Source organism: Chiloscyllium plagiosum, unplaced genomic scaffold, assembly GCF_037043375.1.
Source record: "Chiloscyllium plagiosum isolate Xiang-an unplaced genomic scaffold, Cpla_swu_hap1 HiC_scaffold_1, whole genome shotgun sequence".
Lineage (NCBI taxonomy): Eukaryota > Metazoa > Chordata > Chondrichthyes > Orectolobiformes > Hemiscylliidae > Chiloscyllium > Chiloscyllium plagiosum.
The window spans coordinates 1,598,253-1,620,820 of record NW_028270139.1 but is presented as its reverse complement, the minus strand read 5'-3'; the positions used below and the strand labels follow the sequence as shown (position 1 = coordinate 1,620,820).

The window sequence follows — 22,568 nt, the reverse complement described above, 5'->3', positions numbered from 1 at the left end:
AAGGCAGCCTGTGTGGAACAGCAGGAGATAGGGATGATACGATACAATTATTTTGCCTCAGTGTTTACTGTGTAGAAAGACACGGAATATATAGAATGTGGGGAAATAGATGGTGACATCTTGAAAAATGTCCATATTGCAGAGGTGGTGGTGCTGGATGTCTTAAAATGCAGAAAGATGGATAAATCTCCAGGACCTGATCAAGTGTACCTTAGAACTCTGTGGGAAGCTGGGGAAGTGATCGCTAGGCCCCTTGCTGAGATATTTGTATCATTACTAGTCACAGTGAGGTACCGGGAGACTGGCAGTTGGCTAACATGGTGTTACTATTTAAGAAAGGTGGTGAGGAAAAGCCAAATGCTGTCAAACGGGAGTAGACTAATTTAGAATACTTGGTTGGTAGATAAAGGTGGAGGATTATTGATGGAGCATGGTGTAGTCAATAGTGTCAAAGACTGCAGACAGGCCAAGGGTGAGTTACATTCACGTAGGATGTCATGTAACAAAGATAGGAGCGGTTTCTGTGCCATGATAAACATGCAAACCTGACTGGGGAAATTCAAACACGTAAATGAATTTGGGAAGCAACAACATGGGCGGCACGGTGGCACAGTGGTTAGCACTGCTGCCTCGCAGCGCCAGAGACCCGGGTTCAATTCCCGCCTCAGGCGACTGACGGTGTGGAGTTTGCACGTTCTCCCCGTGTCTGCGTGGGTTTCCTCCGGGTGCTCCGGTTTCCTCCCACAGTCCAAAGATGTGCAGGTCAGGTGAATTGGCCATGTTAAATTGTCCGTAGTGTTAGGTAAGGGGTAAATGTAGGGGTATGGGTGGGTTGCGCTTCGGCGGGTCGGTGTGGACTTGTTGGGCCGAAGGGCCTGTTTCCACACTGTAAAGTAATCTAATCTAATCTAAACACTTCCAAAGACTTGAGAGTGAAAAGTAAGATTGGCAGGGTAAAGGTTTGCAATGTCAGTAGGGGTCAAAGACTGATTTGTTGAGAAGATTGGTGATAACAGATTTCAAAGAGAGGCCTGCAAATACTGTAGCTTCTTAAGGTCAAACGCTCGGTATTGTGCAGGGAGTGATTTACCTTCCATTTTGTTTTTGAAAAGTACGATTTGTTGGCATGCAGAACTCCTTTAAATTGGCATGTAATTTAAAGAGTCAACTTGTGTGCAGCCTATATGGGAAGGTCTGGGTCATTGTGCAATAATATGACTCAGGTGTTATTGTCATGACTCAAAGCCTTTCTACATTTATCAAAGCAGAAGTCAGAACTGAGGTGCCAGCATGGTCTGTTGGACTGAACTTTTATATCAGTAATGCTGGACATTTTATTTCTCTAAGACTTGAAACTATTGAAGTTGTGCTTAGGTACTTTTGGATTTAAAGTTGGCACTGTAATTGGTGACATTTAAACTTTTCACTATACTCGTTCAGTGCATATGACAACAAAGGAGGAAGTGAGGACTACAGATGCTAGAAATCGGAGTCAAAAAGTGCAGCGCTGGAAAAGCGCAGCCAGTCAGGCAGCATCCAACAGGACAGTCAACATTGAGCTTTCCTGATGAAGAGCTTATACTCGAAACGTCAACTCTCCTGCTCCTTGGATGCTGCCTGACTGGTGGTGCTTTTCCAGTGCCACACTTTTTGACTCTAACATGTGACAATAAAGGCTATTCTACTCAACTAGATTGTTGCTAGGGCTGCAAGCATCAAGAATCCTGACACATTGAAGACACATTTGACACTTGGTGGCAAGCTGTCAACCACCTTTTCCACTTCTGCATGATGTGGCATCTCTGTCGTGTGTACCTTCAACAAGACGCAGTGCAACAACTCACCAGTAATTCTTAGACAAACCTTCAAGGACCGTTCAAGCATTCTGTTTGATTTGGACATATCAGCATTTCTTTATCATGGTTGAGTCAAGGTTTTCAAATTCCTGACCCAGCAACAACTCCTCACTACTATCTCTCGAACATTGAAGGATAGACAGTAAATGCTAACCATGCCAGTGATGCCCACATTCCAGAAATTAAGAAATATTAAATTCTTTGGACTTGCATCACACCAAATGTGCTATAACTGCAGCGAGTCCAAAAATTATTTTAAAAGCTTCCAGGCTGTTATGTGGAAGGCCTGATAACTTCAAAGTTAATTTCCCGTTTTTATTTTTTAGTTACTGGAAAATCCAAGCTGTTCCAAATGCTTCTAATATAAAAAATTAACAATGCGTGTGCAGAGCTGTATATACATACTGAAGGCAGCATAATCTAAAGGCTCATCGTACTTAAAGACCAGTAAGTCTGTGAAAAAGGCAGTGACTTAATATTTAAAAGTTGGCCATGGGCCAATGTGACCTACAAATATAGTCAAACTACAGTGAATGAAATTAATGGTTGGTTACCTCAGTTAGCTGAATGGCAGGTTTGTAATGTAGAGTAATATGAACAGTGCGGGTTGAATATCTATACCAGCTGAGGTTACTGTGAAGGACTTTCGTTCTCAACTACTCTCTTCACCTGAGGCATGGCAGCCCTCACAATAAACACCAGTTTCCCCCTCCTACCCCACTCTCTCTCCCTCTCTAATGAGAGAGCAGCCATACAATCTGGTAGGACTATGGCAACTTTACTTGTATTAAGTAAAATAAATTTCACAATATTGACTCCAATATACAGAACAAAATTTAAGAAACTAAACTATGACAAACAGTAAACATTGAATTCTGAAACTCTGATAGTTTGGTAGCACCATCACCAGAAATAAATAAGTACTACAGCTTTTTATATCATGTACATTTGAATCTAGTGACCACCACACATTTGTTCCTCCTAAAATGCAAAAACAGAAATCCTGATTAAATTAATTCTTGTAACAGCACCTGAAAAGGGGTACACATCCCAAAAAGGATACACATGATTACATGAGAGACGGTATGTATCTTCTAAGATTCCTTCTTCACTGATGTCCACAAATATTTTCTGACCACACACGGCGCAAATGTCATCAGAGAGATTCTTGGATGGCAATCTACCAAAATTATAGAACTGTACATGGAAAAACAATAGCAATTATTATGGAGCAAAATATGAAATTGATTTTATTTTAAAAAGAGATAACTCCCTTGCTAAACAAATATTACTTACTCCAATAGTGGAAGCCATATAGTCAGAGCAAATCTCAGCAAAATCTCTTCCCATAACCCCGTAATACAAGCCATAGAACAGCAAAATTACACCAAAATCCATGGAGTCTTCAGTCTTTATTCTATGTTCAATGAAAACGAAAATTGAGCCATCAGCTTTTCAGCTCCAGTGGTTGGTGCTCAAATGACAATGTTTCTAATACATTATTAAACAAGGAACCATGTATCCTGAGCTGAATTTTTAAACTTTACCGAAGACAAAAAAATCACATGTCCCATTCCAGGCTCTGCCCTATAATTTTCACAAAATGTCCTTGATTGCTGTTACTTTAAAGTCAAGAAATACTGAAGTGATAAAGCCATGAATTTCTTAATACCCCGCACCTATTTATAGGACATACAATAATTCCAAAGTCTTAACTACAGAAAACTTGTTTGGTGACACAAACTCTTAGAAGAAACAAACTAATTATAACCGCTGCACTGACAAACCTGGACAATGAATGAAAAACCACACCAAAAAGCATCAGCCACGAGTATATCGTACTACAATTTGATTAAGCAGAAAAACTGAAGCTGATTCATTGAAAAGCAGCCTCATGAAACAATCGATGCTTCAATAAATTCTGTGGCTGAAACATGAGTAAAAATTAAACACTATGTTTTGCATTTATGAACAAGGCATCATTTTAAATAGTTAATAAAGCATCCCAAAAATACCATACCTGAAGAATAAATTGAAGCCAAACATTGTGAACATTACTGCCAAATATCCTACAATGCCCACTGCATAACTTATTTTGTAGATGAGAAGAAACCACTTGTAGACCATCCTGTTGATTTAATATATAAAGGAAGATTCAGGAGTAAGTCTTCTACATTTTAATGTTGACAAACAAAAAAAAGGCATGAACTTTACAATGATCTGAACCCTTTAATTTTTGAAGTCTTAAAGCATTTACAATTTGCAGAATGAAGAAACAATTATTAAAGCTAATCAAAAAAATGGCAAAACTTTATACGGTGTACAGGAGTTAAAAACAACAGCAAGCAACAGTGAATATCATCAGGATTTGAGTGCATTACTATGCATTTGCATGATCAAATAGCAAAGGTGACAGATATATTAAAAGTTATTTACTGTCAATGGAACTGAATGATTTGATACCAAAATAAAACAACCCAAATAAATAGAACTTGAAGAAAACAAAAGGGGTAGAAACTTATATCACATCTTTCTCAAATTCAGGATGTGTCAGAGCATATAACAGTTGGAGATTTGCTTTGATGTGATTGTAAAATATGAAATGAGCCATGATTGAGGCTGAAAGAGTGAACTCTTACTCCCAAGACCAGGGGTCACCAACATTATACTTAATGACAGCTATTTCTGAATAATGAAAAGCATTACGATGTACTAAAACATATATGGGAGATATAGGAATTGATAGGATACATATTCAGCCATTACAGTTGAATTACAAAAATATACTGAAAATGAAGGAAAGTTGACAATGATCCTTATTTCAATGTGAAAAATGGCACTGCACGCTGTCCACAGTTGATGCAGTGTGTAACTTGAATGTAACTCCGATGAACGTAACTAAGATGCTTGTCATTCAGGTGGGTTCAAATTTTGATTAGATGAATTTCAAGTTGGAAAAGACAAATTTTCAAAGTTAGGTAGAACCAAATAGGAAAGCCACTTTCACTGCTGCTTTGCGGAAGTCACTGGACTTTTTAGTAACCACGAGACTCCATAAATATATACCAGATTGTTTTGATTTCTATTGAATGTCCGTTTGAAAGTTGATAATCTCTGTTTCCAATTGATACAATCAAGGTTAAACAGCATATTAACAGATTCAGAAATGTCACTTAGAGAGGACTCATTGAGCATGACCTTCAGAGTATCTAAAGTATCTTACAAAATATATGACATTGGTTCAACCTCCAACAACGTACTTTGTTTAACAATTGCTTGGGTTGCTATTCATGATGAAAAACAAATACAAACTTTCTCCCACAACTGCTCTTTTTCCTTTACTTCACTTGGCCTTCCCATTACAGCTGAAAAAGCTACAACCTTCATTCTTGCCCAATTCTTCCTCAGGAGTAAAGTCAACTCCATGTATGGATAAACCCTGGAATGCAGTTACTATTCCAGACATTAGGTTACACACTTGATGCACCCAATATAAAGGTAGGTATATATACTCCTTGCTAAAACCATTTATGAAAAATCTGTCATTCATGTTAGTCTATTGGTAAAGTCATGCCTTTCCCCAGCAAGCGTCTTGAGTGGCTCCTGTATCTCCAAGTATAACCATAGGTTCACTTGATTTCAGGAATGAGTTACTTTCCCTGCAACTCCCAAGCATCTTGTTTTAATTTCCTTGCACTGACAGCAGTATTTATATTTGCTCTCTCAGCAGCAGTCAGAGCTATAGCTTAGTCCAGAGTGTTCTCAGTCAGGGCTTCTTTCTTCATACTGATCTTAAGTACCCCAAAACCCACACCTTCCAGCAATGTGCACAAAGGGGCCCCACCTTGTGACAGTTAAAATTCTTAAGGCCTTTGGACATCACTTCCAACCTCACCACCTTCCTTTCTGACCCGAGGATGAGATCCTGCTGTCTTCCCAGCATTCCCTTCTCATCCCTGATGACTTCTCTTCCTTTCATCTTACCACTTCTAACTTTTTCAGGCTTATACGCTGACAAAAAAAACTTGGATTTTTGGACCAGCTCATAGTAGTTCATTTTGTTGCTATCTTGCTTTTGCAAAATTCTTGTTTTTACAGGTTTTAAGGGTTCTTACTAATGTGGGGATTGAAGTTTTATGTTCTTTATGGACAACTACTTCACTAGAGGACTCAAATGTAGTCTCTATCTTTAACAACCTCATCCAATGATCAGCTATCTTGCTTTACCCTCTCAAATACTATAGAAGTCTGCCCAGGTTGCATATTCTTAAATGTCTGCCTGTAAACCCCAGGAAACAACTTGTTTTCTGTACAGTATGGAAACAGATCCTAAATTAATCTAGTCCCATTTGCCAGTATTTGGCCCATATCTATCCAAACCTTTCTATTCATGTACCTATCCAGATGCCTTTTAAATATTGTAATTGTACCTGCCTCCCCCACTTTCACTAGCAGCTCATTCCATAAATGCACCACCACCTGTGTAAAAATGTTGCACCTCCGATTTCTTTTAGATCTTTCCCCTCCTACTGTAAAGCTATGCCTTCTAGTTTTGGACTCCCCTACCCTGTGAAAAAGGCTTGTCTATTCAGTCTATCCATGCCCCATATGATATTGTAAACCTCTATAAGGTTACACCGCAGCCTGCGACGCTCCAGAGAAAATAGCCCCAGCCTATGCAGCCTCTACCTATAGCTCAAACCCTGGCAACATCCTTTTCTGAACTCAAGTTCTTATAGCAAGGAGACCAGAATTGAATGCAGTATTCCTAAAGTGACCTAATCAACAATGACATCCCAACTCTTATACTCAATGCTCTGACCAATAAAGGCAAGTGTATGAAATGCCTTCTTCACTATTCTGTCTACCTGGGACTCCATTTTCAAAGAACAATGAACCCGCACCAGAAGGGCTCTATGATCGGCAACACTCCCCAAGGTTCTACCATTAAGTGTACAAAAGATTTGTCTTAAAAAAATGCACCACTTCAGATTTATCTAAATTAAGCTTGTAGGCATCTTGTACAGCCTTTCATGCCATCTCAAACTATAGAAGCCTTCTTAGCAAGCAAGGCATAAACTTCATCAGCATCACCCATTAGGGTGCTTGGCATGAGCAACAGCCTGTTTTCTTCTGGCCACCTCACCTGCCTTGATATTTTAATGAAATAAATACAAAATGAACACACACCCCACCTCACTAACCTTCTCATTCTCAGCAGAAAAATTAGTTTTAAAACAACAGATTTCTCTGCTGAAATTGGCTTTCTGAAAAACTTCAGCTAAATGTTTATTTTTGAAGATAAAGGTATCAGGTTTAGGATGTAATGGAGTCTGTTGCTTTGATCTTTCAGTACAAGCGATTACACCACTAATCATGCACGGTTGTTTAAAAAGGTCTTTCAGACAGTTTGCTGTGGACATACAATCTTGCGATGTGTTGTTCAATTTCTCATTCAAAAGAACAAATAGGTTTCACCCAAACCTATTCAGAGAGCTTTATTTTCAGAAATGGGAGATCAGCTGGATAGCTTGTATGACCTTTCCTCCAACTCAGCTTGTTCTTCATAGGCTTCACAATCTCAACTGCTAACCCAGCTTCCCTCCAACTCAACTGCTTGTTCATGAGCTTTTCTCCAATAAACCAGATAAAACAGGAACCTCTCCAAGCAGTCACTATTCAAAATAATTCCAGTAGGAAAGCAGTAATCATCAGCCATATGATTCCAGTAGGAAAGCAGTAATCAGCCATATGATTCCAGTAGGAAAGCAGTAATCAGCCATATGATTCCAGTAGGAAAGCAGTAATCAGCCATATGATTCCAGTAGGAAAGCAGTAATCAGCCATATGATTCCAGTAGGAAAGCAGTAATCAGCCATATGATTTCTTGGAGAGGTTGTTTAAGTATCGCCAATGCCCACTAAATTTCCAATGAACTCTTTTAAAGAAACTATTTCAGGTACGTCTACAAAACTTGAAATAAATTCCTTCCTCCACAATCCTTTAAAACTTAAATTCTCTAAGTAATATTAAATATCTTTATAAAGATGTGAAATATAATTTAAGAAAAGCAAGGTTTCACAGAAAGTATGAGATAATATTTGAAAACTTGCCTGCTTTTCCTCAAACAGTGTCATGTTAATCTAATAGATTACATGAAAGGCCAGCCAAAGCCTAGACTTAGCATCTCAAAAGAAAGACAGCATCCATTTAAAGTGCAGCATTCCTTTGGTGTTGCATTAAAATGTCACCCAGATTGGGATGCTTAAATCCTGGAATAAGGCTTCACTATCTGACTTAAAGACAAGAGTGCTACTAAGTGAATTGTGACAGAAGCAAGGAGATGATCAAATTTTTAAATATAGAAATTATTTTCAACAAGTGCACCATGCTGCTTTGGCACCACAAAGTGAAAATAAAGGTAGCTTACCGTTTTGACAGTTTGAACTGCTCCAGAACCTCCCAATTTGACATTACTCCAGATTCTCATAAATAGAAACAATTTAAAATACTGATAGGGATCATGCACATTGCACATTCAAATTTAAATATATAGGTCGTTCTTCTATAATGCAGTAGTTGCATTCCCGTGCGACACAGTGTTATGAAAAATTGCATAATATAAATAATGGGGCCTATAGGAAAAACAGGGTTGGGGTGAACCACCAAAAATATCAGTAAAAATCAAAACAAAAATAGTAGTTAACCTAACACAAAATATAGCACAATCTAAGTAAATCTTTAAATCACACATTTAAATGAGATAATACAGCAAATGTAACACTTTAACATTACAGTCACTGACTACGGCACTGTACCTTTCACCAAGCTCTTCACCAGAAAGGACATGTGCCGACTAACTACATGATACCAACGCGCAAGTCCAGTCGTCCTCAAGATTCTTCCCCAGTTTCAAATAAGGTTCCTTCTAAATGTAGATTGCAATGCCCAGTTACAAGCTGGTTTTCAAGGTTTGCAGAGCTGATTGCATTCCTGTTTTAGCTGAACACACTGAGGGTGCATTTTACACAGAGGATCCTGAGGCTGGGTTTTGCTGTTCAGCTAGTGCAGGGGTTAGAACTGCAGTAACAGCAAACAGGAGTTCGCTTTATTAAAAAAATAAAGTCCGCAATTCATAAATCGCATTGCAGCCAAATCACTTTTAATAAAAGTGTGTTATAGGAGAGCTACCTGTATTTCAAAGTGTATTATCTAATAACTTGATACAGATGTAGGTTTGCTCGCTGAGCTGGAAGGTTCATTACCATACTAGGAAGCATCTTCAATGAGCCTCCAGACGTAGCACTGCTAGTATTTCCTGCTTTCTATTTATATGTTTGGGTTTCCTTGGGTTGGTGGTGACACCATTTCCTGTGGTGACACCATTTCCTGTTCCTTTTCTCAGGGGGTGGTAGATGGAGTCTAACTCGATGTGTTTGTTGATAAAGTTCTGGTTGGAATGCCATGCTTCTAGGAATTCTCGTGCATGTCTTTGTTTGGCTTGTCCTAGGATGGATGTATTGTCCCAGTCGAAATGGTATCCTTCCTTATCTGTACCTAAGAATACTAATGAGAGAAGGTCATGTCATTTTGTAGCTACTTGATGTTTATGTATCCTGGTGGCTAGTTTTCTGCCTGTTTGTCCAATGTAGCGTTTGTTACAGTTCTTGCATATTTTGTAAATGACATTAGTTTTGCTTGTTGTCTGCATAGGGTCTTTCAAGTTCATTAGCTGCTGTTTTAGTGTGTTGGTGGGTTTGTGGGCTACCATGATGCCAAGGGGTCTGAGTAGTCTAGCAGTCATTTCTAAAATGTCTTTGATGTAGGGGAGAGTGGCTAAGGTTTGTGGACCAGTTTTGTCTGCTTGTTTGACTTGGATCCCATTTACCATCCCCTGGAAAGAAAACAGGAAATAATATCACCAACCCAAGGAAACATAAAAATATAAACAGAAAGGAAACACCAGCAGTGCTTCGTCCAGAGGCTCACTGAAGATGTTACGTAGTATGGTGATGCAATGTCTGAAAATGAACCTTCCAGCTCAGCAAGCAAACCTATATCCAGAACCTCAACCTGAGCTACAAATCTTCTCAAAACTTGCTATTAACTTGATATAAGATAATATCTCAAGGTAGTTCACAGGAGCAATCATCACTCTAATTCAGACACGAAACCATAAAGGGTATATAAGAACACGCACAAAAGCTGATTTAAGAAAGTAGGTATTAATGACCGCCTTAAAGGAGGACAGAAAGGCAGAGAGGCAGTGGCTCTTTGAGCTTATGAACTGTGTAGTTGCTGGCATAGCTGCCAATGGTGAAGCAATGAATATCAGGAATGGGCAGGTAGTTATATCTGGAGGAAAGCAGAGATTATTGTGGGCTGTAGGTGGTGTTACAGTTAGGGAGGGACAATTGAGATCATGGGGTATCTGAAAAAAAGTTTGGCATGAGCATCAGTAATGACATAAATAAAATCATTCCTTATTGAAAGAGTCACCAGACTTAAAACATTAACTCTTTCTCCACAAATGCTGCCAGACCTGCTAAGTTTCTCCATGACTTTCTGTTTTTGTTTCTTTCAGAACTCCAACATCCAAATTCTTTGTTTATTACTTATTGAAATTTCAGACAACTTGAGCTCACATGCTAGTAGATGCTCATTGCATGCTTCCAAACAATCAACAGACTTGAGGTACAATGTGATGGCCTTCTTCATTTAAATAACATCTTCACAAGTAATATATCTTATACTGATCACGATTGAGTGAAATCAAGATTTCAAATTCTGAGGCTATGTTCTTAAACTTGTGTAGTCAATGGGATCTGGTCTGACTTTAAGAGTGAAACATTTAAGAAAAACAATTCAATGAAACATCAAGAAAATTTTAAAAATTGAACAAAACATAACAATGTATCTGGTTTTCCTAAAACTCTTAAAAATGAAGTTTCATTGTTAAAATGTTGCATTTATATTTAACAGTCAGCAGCAATATTGTTCACCCTTGACTTCTAGAAAATCTGCCTACAAAAGATTTAGCAATCTCCAAGACAAGGATTACCATTTGCCTGATGGCAGTTAAACGGGTACAAAGTCATGGGATTTTCAGGAGCCCAGCAACAGTGATGTCAGTATGGAATGAAGGAGCTAACCACATTGACTGTCAGTGAATATGGTTTCAATCAGGAAATTAAAGCATTTAATTATCTTTAAATTTTAACTTAAATGCTAAGAGTGTAAAACAAATAAATTGAATGGACTAAGATAAAAGCCAACTTAAAAGAATACTAATTGGAAATGTAACCTAATGGAGGAATGTGATGTGTTACATAATGTGAACTTTTCCTAGTCATTGAGAGTAATTATCAACAATTATGAAGTTATGTTTCATTCAACAAGGTGTGACTTTTTCAAGGATATTTATAGCGAGATAGCGTATAAGTATAAACTTCAGTCAATTTGCAGAGTGTTTAAGGACTACACAGCAGTGATGGTTGCCAATGCATCCCAAGGAGATTATAATAATCATGGATAGTAACTTCTAGCTTTTCACTATTCTGCACATTTGCAGATAGAGGACCTGCTGTCCATATTGGAGAAGTAATGATGCAGAATGCTGACATTCCCATGTTCACATAGCTGCAAAGTCCAGACCATTGTTTCTAGATCATCTGTAGAACTGCGAAGGGCTGTTTAATTTCACATCAATTTAAAACTGTTGTTTTCAAAAACATCCCCAGACACACTTCATCATCAGTATCTCTAACCTCAAGTTTTATAACTCTTTCACCTGAAAATTAACCCTGAAAATCAAACACCTCTACTTTTGGTTGTGGATACACCTCCTATTGCACTCTGTTCATTAGCACTGTGATTATTTTTAATATTAGATTAGATTCCCTACAATGTGGAAACAGGCCCTTTGGCCCAACAAGTCCACACCGACCCTCCGGAGAGTAACCCATCCAGACCCATTTCCCTCTGACTAATGCACCTATCACTATGGACAATTTAGCATGGCCAATTCACCTGACCTGCACATCTTTGGACAGTGGGAGGAAACCGGAGCACCCAGAGGAAGCCCACGCAGACACGGGGAGAATGTGTAAACTCCACACAGACAGTCGCCAGAGGCTGGAATCAAACCTGGGACCCTGATGCGATGAGGCAGCAGTGCTAACCACTGAGTCACCGTGCCGCAACATGCTTACAAATGCAAATGCCCTAAAGCCTCCTTAATATTCATATCCTTGAACAACATTTTGATCATCCACCTTATTACATCTTAGCTGCTTTGGTTCAGCTTCAACTTTTTTTAAACACATCTGTGAAAAGCCTTAACTATTTTTAGTTGTTAAATACACTATATTAATGTTTGTTGTGCAGTGAATCTAAAAGTCAGGTCTTCTAAAAATACATTAATTAGAAAAATATAAGGTATACAAGAATGTACTTGTTTACATCGGAGTATGATTGGCCAAACTACAGTGGAAGTCATTAAACATTTTCACTTGACAGCTAATTCTTCTGCCATATTCTGGGTCATGGAAACACTTGCTTCACCAGATTTTCATTGCTTTTCTTCTCTGTTGCTCTACTGTCAGCATTTACACCTTCTCTGCACTCTATGTTTGTTTCTGTAATTAGATTATCACTTCAATACAACCTGTACCATAATGACTCTGCCCTTTCATTGTCCATGTCTCAGCCCTCACCATATCATAAATCTTCCTTCTGTCGATTTTTGGCCCACCCTTCTCTTCCCTCTTTGGTCTTTCATCTATTTGAAAGCTGTTTAATCCCAACATCTTCCAAATTTTATGAAAATGTCATTTACCAGAATATCAACTCTCTCCAGAGATGCTGCTTCACATTAAATGTTTCCAGCATATTTTGTTTTTATTTCAAATTCCTGCATCCATAGAATTTTGCTTTCGTTTAGCATTAACTATGATCACTTCCCTTCCAGAAATACCCACCTTGAAGAGGCTCTGCTTTTTTCTGGGACTGGACTTTTGTCTCTTATTGTTCACCTTCATTGCTCTCCACTTCCTTCTTTATGCTTAACATGGCTTTAAAACCTATTTTCATACTCATTTCTTTTCTTAGCAACTGTCAGCTCCAGCTTATTCCACACAGATTTCGGATTTAAATTTTGCCCAAGTATCAAATCCATCCTTAACTGCAGATAGCTCCAACATGCTCAACATTCAAGTGCAGTAAACAGGTGGGAAGGCAAATGTTATGATGGCATTTAGGCTCTAGTGAAGGAAAAAAGAAGTGCATCAGGGCTTACAGCAAGAAGGGAGATTCTGGTGTGACTGCAGGCAGATTACACTATTGGGTTCAGTATGTTTTGTGGCGAAAGAGGAGAGAGAGAGAGAGAGACTGGGAGCAACTGGGTGTAGTAGGGAATTTCAATTTCAAGGTATAAGGGATCAAGTAGATGTAGTGTGGGTAGGGGGTGGGTTCAAATGATGAGGCTTTTTTTGGGGGTAGGTCAGTTTAATTGTTATTCCTAGGTCAACTACCTTCTCCCAACCAATAATAACTGCAAATAAATCTCCAATTTAAATGGATTCTATGGAGAATCCAAGTGCAGGGGAAATGCCCACTGGAATCTTCAGTTTATCAGGTAGTTCCTTGGAGTCTACAGTGGGGATTCTGTAGGGTTCTGATGTGCATTTCCTACCAACACTACAAAAGCAATTATCTGGCCACTGGAAAATCCAAGTCAATTCCTCAGGATAAGGGGCAGGCCATTGAGAAAAGGAGTTTCTTCACTCAGAGGATGGTAAACCTTCCGAATTCTCCAATCCAGAGCTCCGTGGAAGCTTAATCATTGAGCAGTATCAATTAATGAGATAGAAATTGGTATGTTTCTGGAGACTAATGACATTAAGGGTGATGGATATAGGGCTGGAAAATATAACATATCAGCAATGATCTAGAATGGCAGGGCAGCGCACCCATGTTCCGATGTTTGCGCACAGGTGGGGAGAGAGAATAGATTCAGGCTTCAGTTCCATGTGATCAGATATTACAACGCCACAATTCCTCACTGCTCACACTGTGGTCTCCTCTACGAAGGGGAGACAAAAGCTATGTTCTGTCAGCAAAAATGACCAAGCTTCTAGTTTCCTGTTACTTCAACAACCCACTGTTCCCTGCCCAACATTTCTGTCCTGGGTCTGTTGCAGTGCTCTAGCGAGGGCCAATGCAATCTGGAAGAACAGTATCTTGTTTTCCGCGAGGATCCTGCAGCCTTCAGAACTTAATACTGAGTTCAATAATTTTAGAACCTGAACACCTTCCTCTCGTCCTTTACCCACTCCCCAGAAACCTTGCCTCAACATAACATGATCTGCTTTCAGCGCAGCTAACCCATTTCCACCTACTTATGGTCCCCATTATCAGCTTTTCTTTCTCTCTAGCTGACCATTACCCATCCCTTTATCTGCTTGTCTTTCTCTATCTGGTATCTGTCTCCATCTACTCACACTTCACAACCTCTACCTCCAACTCATCCTGCCTTCAGCACATATACTTTTTGCCAGCTATTAACAGTTTTGAAGACAGGTCACTGTTGACTCTGCTCTCTCTCCAAGATGTTGCTGTACCTGAGTTTCCCAAACTATTTCTGTTTTTGTTTCATATTTCCAGCACCTGCAGTTCTTTGTTTTATTTGGGAGCCAGAAAAACCTGTAATTTGCTAATTCAGTAATTTCTTGAAAACAAATGTGGAATCTCTAATTTAAAACTATGTTCAAGGTCTATCATATGGGGAGAAAACTGGACTAGAAAAGCACAGCCAGTCAGGCAGCATCTGAGGAGCAGAAGAAATTATGTTTTGGGCGTAAGTCCTTAATCAGGAATTATGCCTGAAAATGCCCACCTTATGCCCAAAACACAGATTCTCCTACTCCTTGGATACTGCCTGACCGCCTGCGCTTTTCCAGCGCCACACTCCTTGACTCTGATCTCCAGCATCTGCAGTCCTCACTTGCCCAGAGAAAAGTGTGCTGGATATGATTGTGAGCGTTAAGTGTTAAATATAAATCTAAGATTAAGATCTTGGGTGCTGAAGAAAAGGGTCATAAACTGCCTGGTTAAAATGTGTTCCAGCTTTGTCGATACGTGACAGAAACATAACATCAGGTCTGCAGAAGACCTGCATATGGTGATAGAATTTGTGTGTATAAATGTCAATTTTTTGAAAAGAGAATTTGTTGCTAACTAATGCCTGTTGTCTTGCACCAACTTAAATAGTGTGGTGTCTAGGAAATTAATTCTTTCCATGTGTGTTAACTATGGAGGATATTGATGAACCCTTCTAATAATTCTGCTGAATCCAAATATTCCTGTAACACAAATACACATTTATTGGGTGAATTGCCACCTTAAGTAAAAGGCTATCTGAAAACCAAAAGACTGCCTTTGAGAGCAAAAGAATTGTGCCCCTGAATAAAGACATTTCTTCCGATTGCTGCTTTACTATTGCCAACAGCTGGACTTTCTGGTCAGCAGTCCCTGCTAAATTATCAAGATGTTTGAAACTCAACGTTAAGCTTTTCCAAGGCAGATTGTGGTTCCAGAACCTGAATAGTTAGCTCTTGTAGGTCTTTTCATTGTTTGCTATGAATCCATTGCAGCTTTTACGTGATTTTAATTAGAGTTAAAAGATCTCTTTCATGGAACATTATTCTTCTGCTTGCAATGGATGCTGCATGTTGTCAACGAGCTCAGTCAAAGGTGACAAAATCATACTTCAGCCCTTTTCAAAAAAAAACGTACCTCCTAAAAAAAGAGATTAAAAAAAAACACATTCATGGGATGTCAGTATTGTTGGCTGGGCCAACATTTATTTCCCATCCCTAATTGCTTCACTAGCTGTCACTAGTTTATCCAATGCACAGTCTAGTCAGGGACATCCTGTTTTCTATGTGACCTGGTAAGGGCAAGTCTCTCTCCATCATTGGTGAACCTGCAAAGTGGGCTATGGTGTCTGAAACATTCATTTCTTTCCGACCAATTATTATGCTGATTTCCTCTCTCAAGTTGATTCATCTCCATGGACTTCAGATTTAAGGAGGTCTGTTACTCATTGTGGCCTATTGATTGCTCCCTCTTGCTTGCTGCGTACCCTGCCACTGCTCCTATGCTTTTTTACAGCTTCTGTACATCTCTCCATTTGTGTGGTTCAGTGCCCAAATGACCCTGAAAGTCCAACATTTGCTGCCCTCAACTACTGTTGAGCATTACTCCCTCACTTCTGGGTTCAGAACGCTGGCCTGGCCGAATGGCTTCTCCCATAATACTATTGCTACTGTGTTTCACTTTCAGCTCTTACAACACTCACCTCTGGTTCTATAGGTCTAATTACCATTGCTACTATATACTAATATGCTTTCTACCTTCTATAGTGAACAGTAACAAACTTTATTGAACATTACTGTATACAGGAGATGGTAAGAAGAGCCATATCTCCAGTCCCATAGATCCAGGCTCGAGTTCCATGTGATCTGGCATCACTATGACACTGTTCCATTTGCACATGGAAAGTAGCTATCCTCAGCAAAGATACAACTCCCGTGCACATATCCCTCTCTGGAGATCTTTTCCATTCTCCAGGGCCCCAAACACTCAGTTCAGCTGAATAAAAAAGGTTTGCTTATTCAGCTATCAATTCACTGTACTATACTGGTTGTATAAAATGTGATCTCCTCTACATTTGGAAGATTAAACACAGATGGTAGGACTGTTCTGGTGCATACCTTGGTTCAGTCTTCATGCATGAACCAGAGCTTCTGGCAAACAAGTGTAGCTGAAGACCCATGTCTTGAGTTTGGACAGTGAGAGTTGGGGGAGTGGGAAAGGTGATGTGTTTGTTTGCATTTGTCCTTTCAGCTATCCTGCCCTGTAGGAATGAGCTCTTCCTCTGCTACAGGAAAGACAGATGGCAAATAGCAGCAGTCCTGCAATGCAGTGAACATGCCAGTCCAACACAATGTTTAAGTGGTAGGAGTGTATTTCTCATATCTTTTTGGACTTCCTTTTTGATTAAAGATTCAGAGCCATTACAATAAGCTGATACAAACCATTTCTTTTGTTTTTAAAAAGGAAAGGAACTAAAGAGCTAAACAGAGATCATGGCAGCAGAGACCGTACAATGCCCCTCGTGTACTATGTGGCAAATCATAGAAGTTTCAGTTATAGAGTCATAGAGATGGAAATAGACCCTTCAGTCCAACCAGTCCATGCTGACCAGATATCCCAATCCAATCTAGTCCTACCTGCCAGCACCTGGCCCATATCCCTCCAAACCCTTCCTATTCATATGCCCATCCAGATGCCTCTTAAATGTTGCAATTGTACCAGCCTCCACCACATCCTCTGGCAGCTCATTCCATACACGTACCACCCTCTGTGAAAAGGTTGCCCCTTAGGTCTCTTATATCTTTCCCCTCTCACCCTAAACCTATGCCCCCTAGTTCTGGATTCCCAACCCCAGGGAAAAGACTGTCTATTCATCCTATCCATGCCCCTCAATTTTGTTAACCTCTACAAGGTCACCCCTCAGCCTCCGACGCTCCAAGGAAAACAGCTCAAATCCTCCAACCCTGGCAATATCCTTCTAATTTTTTTCTGAACCCTTTCAAGTTTCACAACATCTTTCTGATAGGAAGGGGACCAGAATTGCACGCAATATTCCAACAGTGGCCTAACCAATGTCCTGTACAGCCTAAACATGACTCCTGTACTCAATACTCTGACCAATAAAAGAAAGCATACCAAACTCCTCCTTCACTATCCTATCTACCTGCGACTCCACTTTCAAGAAGCGATGAAGCTGCACTCCGCAGTCTCTTTGTTCAGCAACACTCCCTAGGACCTTATCATTACGTGTATAAGTCCTGCTAAGATTTGTTTTCCCAAAATGCAGCACCTCACAGTTATCTGAATTAAACTCCATCTGCCACTCCTCAGCCCATTGGCCCATCTGGTCAAGATCCTGTTGTAAGCTGAGGAGTGGCAGATGGAGTTTAATTCAGATAAATGTGAGGTGCTGCATTTTGGGAAAACAAATCTTAGCAGGACTTATACACGTAATGATAAGGTCCTAGGGAGTGTTGCTGAACAAAGAGACTGTCTATTCATCCTATCCTTCACTGTCCACTACACCTCAAATTTTGGTGTCATCTGCAAACTTACTAACTGTACCTCTTATGTTCGTATCCAAATCATTTATGTAATTGACAAAAAGTAGAGGACCCAGCACTGATCCTTGTGGCACTCCACTGGTCACAGGCCTCCAGTCTGAAAAACAACCCTCCACCACCACCTTCTGTCTTCTTCCTTTGAGACAGTTTTGTATCCAAATGGCTAGTTCTCCCTTTTCTCCATGAGATCTAACCTTGCTAACAGCATTTCATAGTGACCATGCATGCAAGTGTGTCAAGCTGCAGCTACTGGCTAACAGCATTTCAGAGCTACCGGTGAATTGACCATGAAGCAACCACAATACTTTGTCATGGATAGCACGTTCAGTGAGGTGCTCACACCACAGGTAAAGAGAAAGGGGATGGGTGACTATTGGGCCAGATTAGAGGGCAGAAGGCAGCCAATGCAGGAGTCCCCTGCAGTCATCTCACTTCTAAGGATATATAGTGTTGGATACTGGTGGGGGAGATTGACTGTGCAGGAGAAAACAGTTGCAGCCAAATTCGTGGCATAATGGGAGGATCAACTGTACAAGAGGGAATGAAGAATGGCAGGACTACAGTGGTGGGGGATTCAGTTGTTAGGGGAACAGACAGGAATAGATAGCTATAAAGTGGGCTACAGCAGGACACGTTATTTCCTTGGTACCAGGATCACGCTGTCACTGGCTAACAGGGCATCCTGAAATGGAGAAGGCAAACAGGTTGAGGTACACACAGGTAGAAAAGGGATGAGGTTCTGCAAGTAGAACTTGGGGAACTACGAGGTCAATCAAAAAAAAGGACCTCAAAAGGTAGTAATCTCTGGATTGATTCTGGTTCCATGTCGAAGTAGAGAAGTAACTTGGCAGAAACGTGGGATCCAGAGAAAAGGTTCAGCACGGGGAGATGCAGAGCCAAAATTAGAAACAGTAAGCGAGTCAGGGAGGCATAGGAAGTACAGGCCAGTTAAGGCAAAAGGGAATTTGGCAAGAAAGAAGTGTAACCCTGGCTGCTGAGTGAGGTAAGCAATGGATAGAGGCACTGGCAATTTTCAATTCCTCTCTGACCACTGCAGAAGTGCCAGAGGACTGGAGGAGAGCCATGTGGTATTGTTATTCAAGAAGGGAGGAAGGAATAAACCATACAACTACAAGTCACTCAGACTAACGAAACTATTGCATGGAATTTTGAGGTCCAAAATTAACCTACACTTAAATTATTCAAGAACAGTCAACATGGTTTTATTAAAGGCAAGGTCATGTCTGGCCAATTTGATTGAATTTTTCAGAGTAGTTATTGCGTGTGTAGAGGGCAATGCATTTCATGTATTCTACTTGGACTTCATCAAGGGTTTTGATAAGGCTCATATGGGAGACTGATAGCAAAGCTAAGAGTCCATGGAATTCGAGGAAATTTGGCAAATTGGATCCACAACTGACTGAAAGCAGGAAGCGGGGGTGATGGTTGAGAGGAGTTTGTGATTAGAAGCCAGTGTCCAGCGAGGTCCTGTAGGAATGTCTGTTTGCTGTTTGTGGTAAATATAAATAATTTATATTTGAATGTAGAATGATTGCTCAGTAAATTCACTGATGTTACAAAAACTGCTTGGGTAATAAATATTGAGGTAGATAACCTCAGATTACAGGAGTATATAGATAGTCTGGTCAGATGGACTGTTCAGTGACAAATGTAATTTAGTCCAGACAAGCGTAAAATGATGCAGTTGGGCTGGACAAAAAAGGCAAGTAAATATATGAACAATGGGACCCTGGGGAGCACTGAGGATCAGAGGGACTTTGGTATCCATGTCCACCAGTCCTTTAATGTAATGGAACGAGTAGATAAAATGATTAAGAGTTAAAGTGTTCAGTCATGGGCGGTTGGTGCGGGTGTCCCAGAGGTGTTCTCTGAAACGTTCCGCAAGTAGGCAGCCTGTCTCCCCAATATAGGGGAGGCCACATCAGGTGCAGCGGATGCAGTAAATGGGTTGTGTGGAGGTGCAGGTGAATTTGTGATGGATATGGAAGGATCCCTTGGGGCCTTGGAGGGAAGTGAGGGGGGGGTGGGGTGGGGGGGGGAAAGAGTGTGGGCGCAAGTTTTGCATTTCTTGCGGTTGCAGGGGAAGGTGCCAGGAGTGGAGGTTGGGTTGGTGGGGGGTGTGGACCTGATGAGGGAGTCGCGGAGGGAGTGGTCTTTCTGGAACGCTGATCGGGGAGAGGAGGGAAATATATCCTTGGTGCTGGGGTCTGTTTGGAGGTGGCGGAAATGACGGAGGATGATACGATGTATCTGGAGGTTGGTTGGGTGGTAGGTGAGGACCAGTGGGGTTCTGTCCTGGTGGCGATTGGAGGAGCGGCGTTCAAGGGGCAGAGGTGCGGGAAGTGGAGGAGATGCGGTGGAGAGCATCGTCAACCACGTCAGACGGGAAATTGCGGTCTTTGAAGAAGGAGACCATCTGGGTTGTTCAGTATTGGAATTGGTCCTCCTGGGAGCAGATGCGGCGGAGGCAAAGGAATTGGGAATATGGGATAGCGTTTTTACAGGGGGCAGGGTGGGAGGAGGTGTAATCTAGGTAGCTGTGGGAGTCGGTCAGTTCATAGTCAATGTCCGTGTTGAGTCGGTTGCCCAAGATAGAAATGGAGAGGTCTAGGAAGGGGAGGGAGGAGTCTGAGACGGTCCAGATAAATTTGAGGTCGGGGTGGAAGGTGTTAGTAAAGTGGATGAACTGATCAACCTTCTTATGGGAGCACGAGGTAGCGCCAATGCAATCATCGATGTAGCGGAGCAAAAGGTGGGGGGTGGTGCCAGTGTAGCCGCACCAACCAACCCAACAATCCCGTGGTTGAACACTAACTCCCCCTCCCACTCCACCAAGGACATGCAGATCCTTGGCCTTCTCCATCGCCAGACCATGGCAACATGACGCCTGGAGGAAGAGCGCCTCATCTTCCGTCTAGGAACCCTCCAATCACAAGGGACGAATGCAGATTTCTCCAGCTTCATTTCCCCTCCCCCCACCTTATCTCAGTCCCAACCCTCGGACTCAGCACTGCCTTCTTGACCTGGAATCTTCTTCCCGACCTCTACGCCCCTACCCCCTCTCTGGCCTATCACCCTCACCTTAACCTCCTTCCACCTATCACATTCCCAACGCCCCTCCCCCAAGTCCCTCCTCCTTTAGCCTGCTTGGCACACCTTCCTCATTCCTGAAGGGCTTATGCCCGAAACGTCGATTCTCCTGCTCCTTGGATGCTGCCTGACCTGCTGCGCTTTTCCAGCAACACATTTTTCAGCTCTGATCTCCAGCATCTGCAGTCCTCACTTTCTCCTATATTATAGGAGGGAAACGATTGCACTAAAGATGCAGAGGAGATTTACCAGCACGTTGCTAGGGTTGGACAGTTTTAATTATGAAGATTAGATTAGATAATGGGGGATGTGTTCTTTGGAGCAGACGAGTTTGAGAGATGACATGACAAAGATGTATAAAAATGAGGGGCATCAGGTAGATGAGGAGACCTTTCTCCTCAGTGGAGAGATCAATGACCAGGGAGCATTAGGTTGAAGATGAAAGACAGGAGATTTATGGGGATGTGAGGAAAAGAGGTGAGGAAAAGAGGTGAGTGGGAATCGTGAGCTCTCTAGCTGAAAGGGTGGTAGAGGGCAGAAACCCTTAAAACACTCAGGTAGTATTTAGGTATGATCTTGCGATGCCAAAGCATGAAAGGCTATATTCTATGCCATAGATCTGACTCTTCCAGCCAAGTACCACTGATTCTCCATCTCTCACACACATTGATATCTCGTCTTCTTCATGGCTTGTTTGAAGCTCAATACAAGCTTGGGAAACAGCACCCTCTGTCCATTAGGTACTCTGCAGCCCTCTAGCCTTAGAGAGGTTAACAACCTCAGACTTTAACCAATATCCCCATTTTCTCTTGGAAGAATTGGTGTAGATGTAAGCTTGTAATTAGTGTAAGACTGATCTATGGATTCAGAGTCACTGGGGTGGTCCACAAACAGTTGTAGTAAAATCAATAATACTCAAATTTAGGAGCAAGTCAATCAAATTTATTAAATCAAAAGCTTTTGGGAGGGGCAGTGTGATTCTGACCCTAACCATGGGACTTAAGCACACCATGTCTCCCCAAACAACATGTACAGCTGTCTTTATATTTGAGTTCTGTTTTTATTCTCCTTCCAAAATGAGCAAATAAAGACTGATGCAAAATATCTGTTCAACTCCTCTGCCATTTCCTTGATCCTAAAAACAGTACCCCCACACTCATTCGCTAATGTTCACTTTGACCATGCTTTTATATTCCTCACTAATTGAATTTCAACATTACACTTAACAACAGCAGTGTGTACTATCTACTATCACAATCACCTGATGAAGGAGCGTCGCTCCGAAAGCTAGTGTGCTTCCAATTAAACCTGTTGGACTATAACCTGGTGTTGTGTGATTTTTAACTTTGTACACCCCAGTCCAACACCGGCATCTCCGAAT

The 22,568-nt window shown here is 41.0% G+C and overlaps 1 protein-coding gene across 4 annotated transcripts in view; it reads right to left on the bottom strand.

The window, feature by feature from the left end:
• rnf175 (ring finger protein 175) overlaps positions 1-22,568 on the bottom strand; it is a 51,969-nt gene that overhangs the window by 14,409 nt on the left and 14,992 nt on the right. For 3 of the 4 annotated variants that reach the window (XM_043700182.2, XM_043700184.2, XM_087998553.1), the window contains exons 5-7: positions 3,877-3,984; positions 3,153-3,273; positions 2,920-3,053 (exon numbers count right to left, since the gene is read on the bottom strand). In XM_043700182.2, the coding sequence (XP_043556117.1) occupies positions 2,920-3,053; positions 3,153-3,273; positions 3,877-3,984 (363 nt within the window). The remainder of the gene's footprint in view (positions 1-2,919; positions 3,054-3,152; positions 3,274-3,876; positions 3,985-22,568) is intronic. The other variant, XM_043700185.2, reaches the window with a different exon arrangement.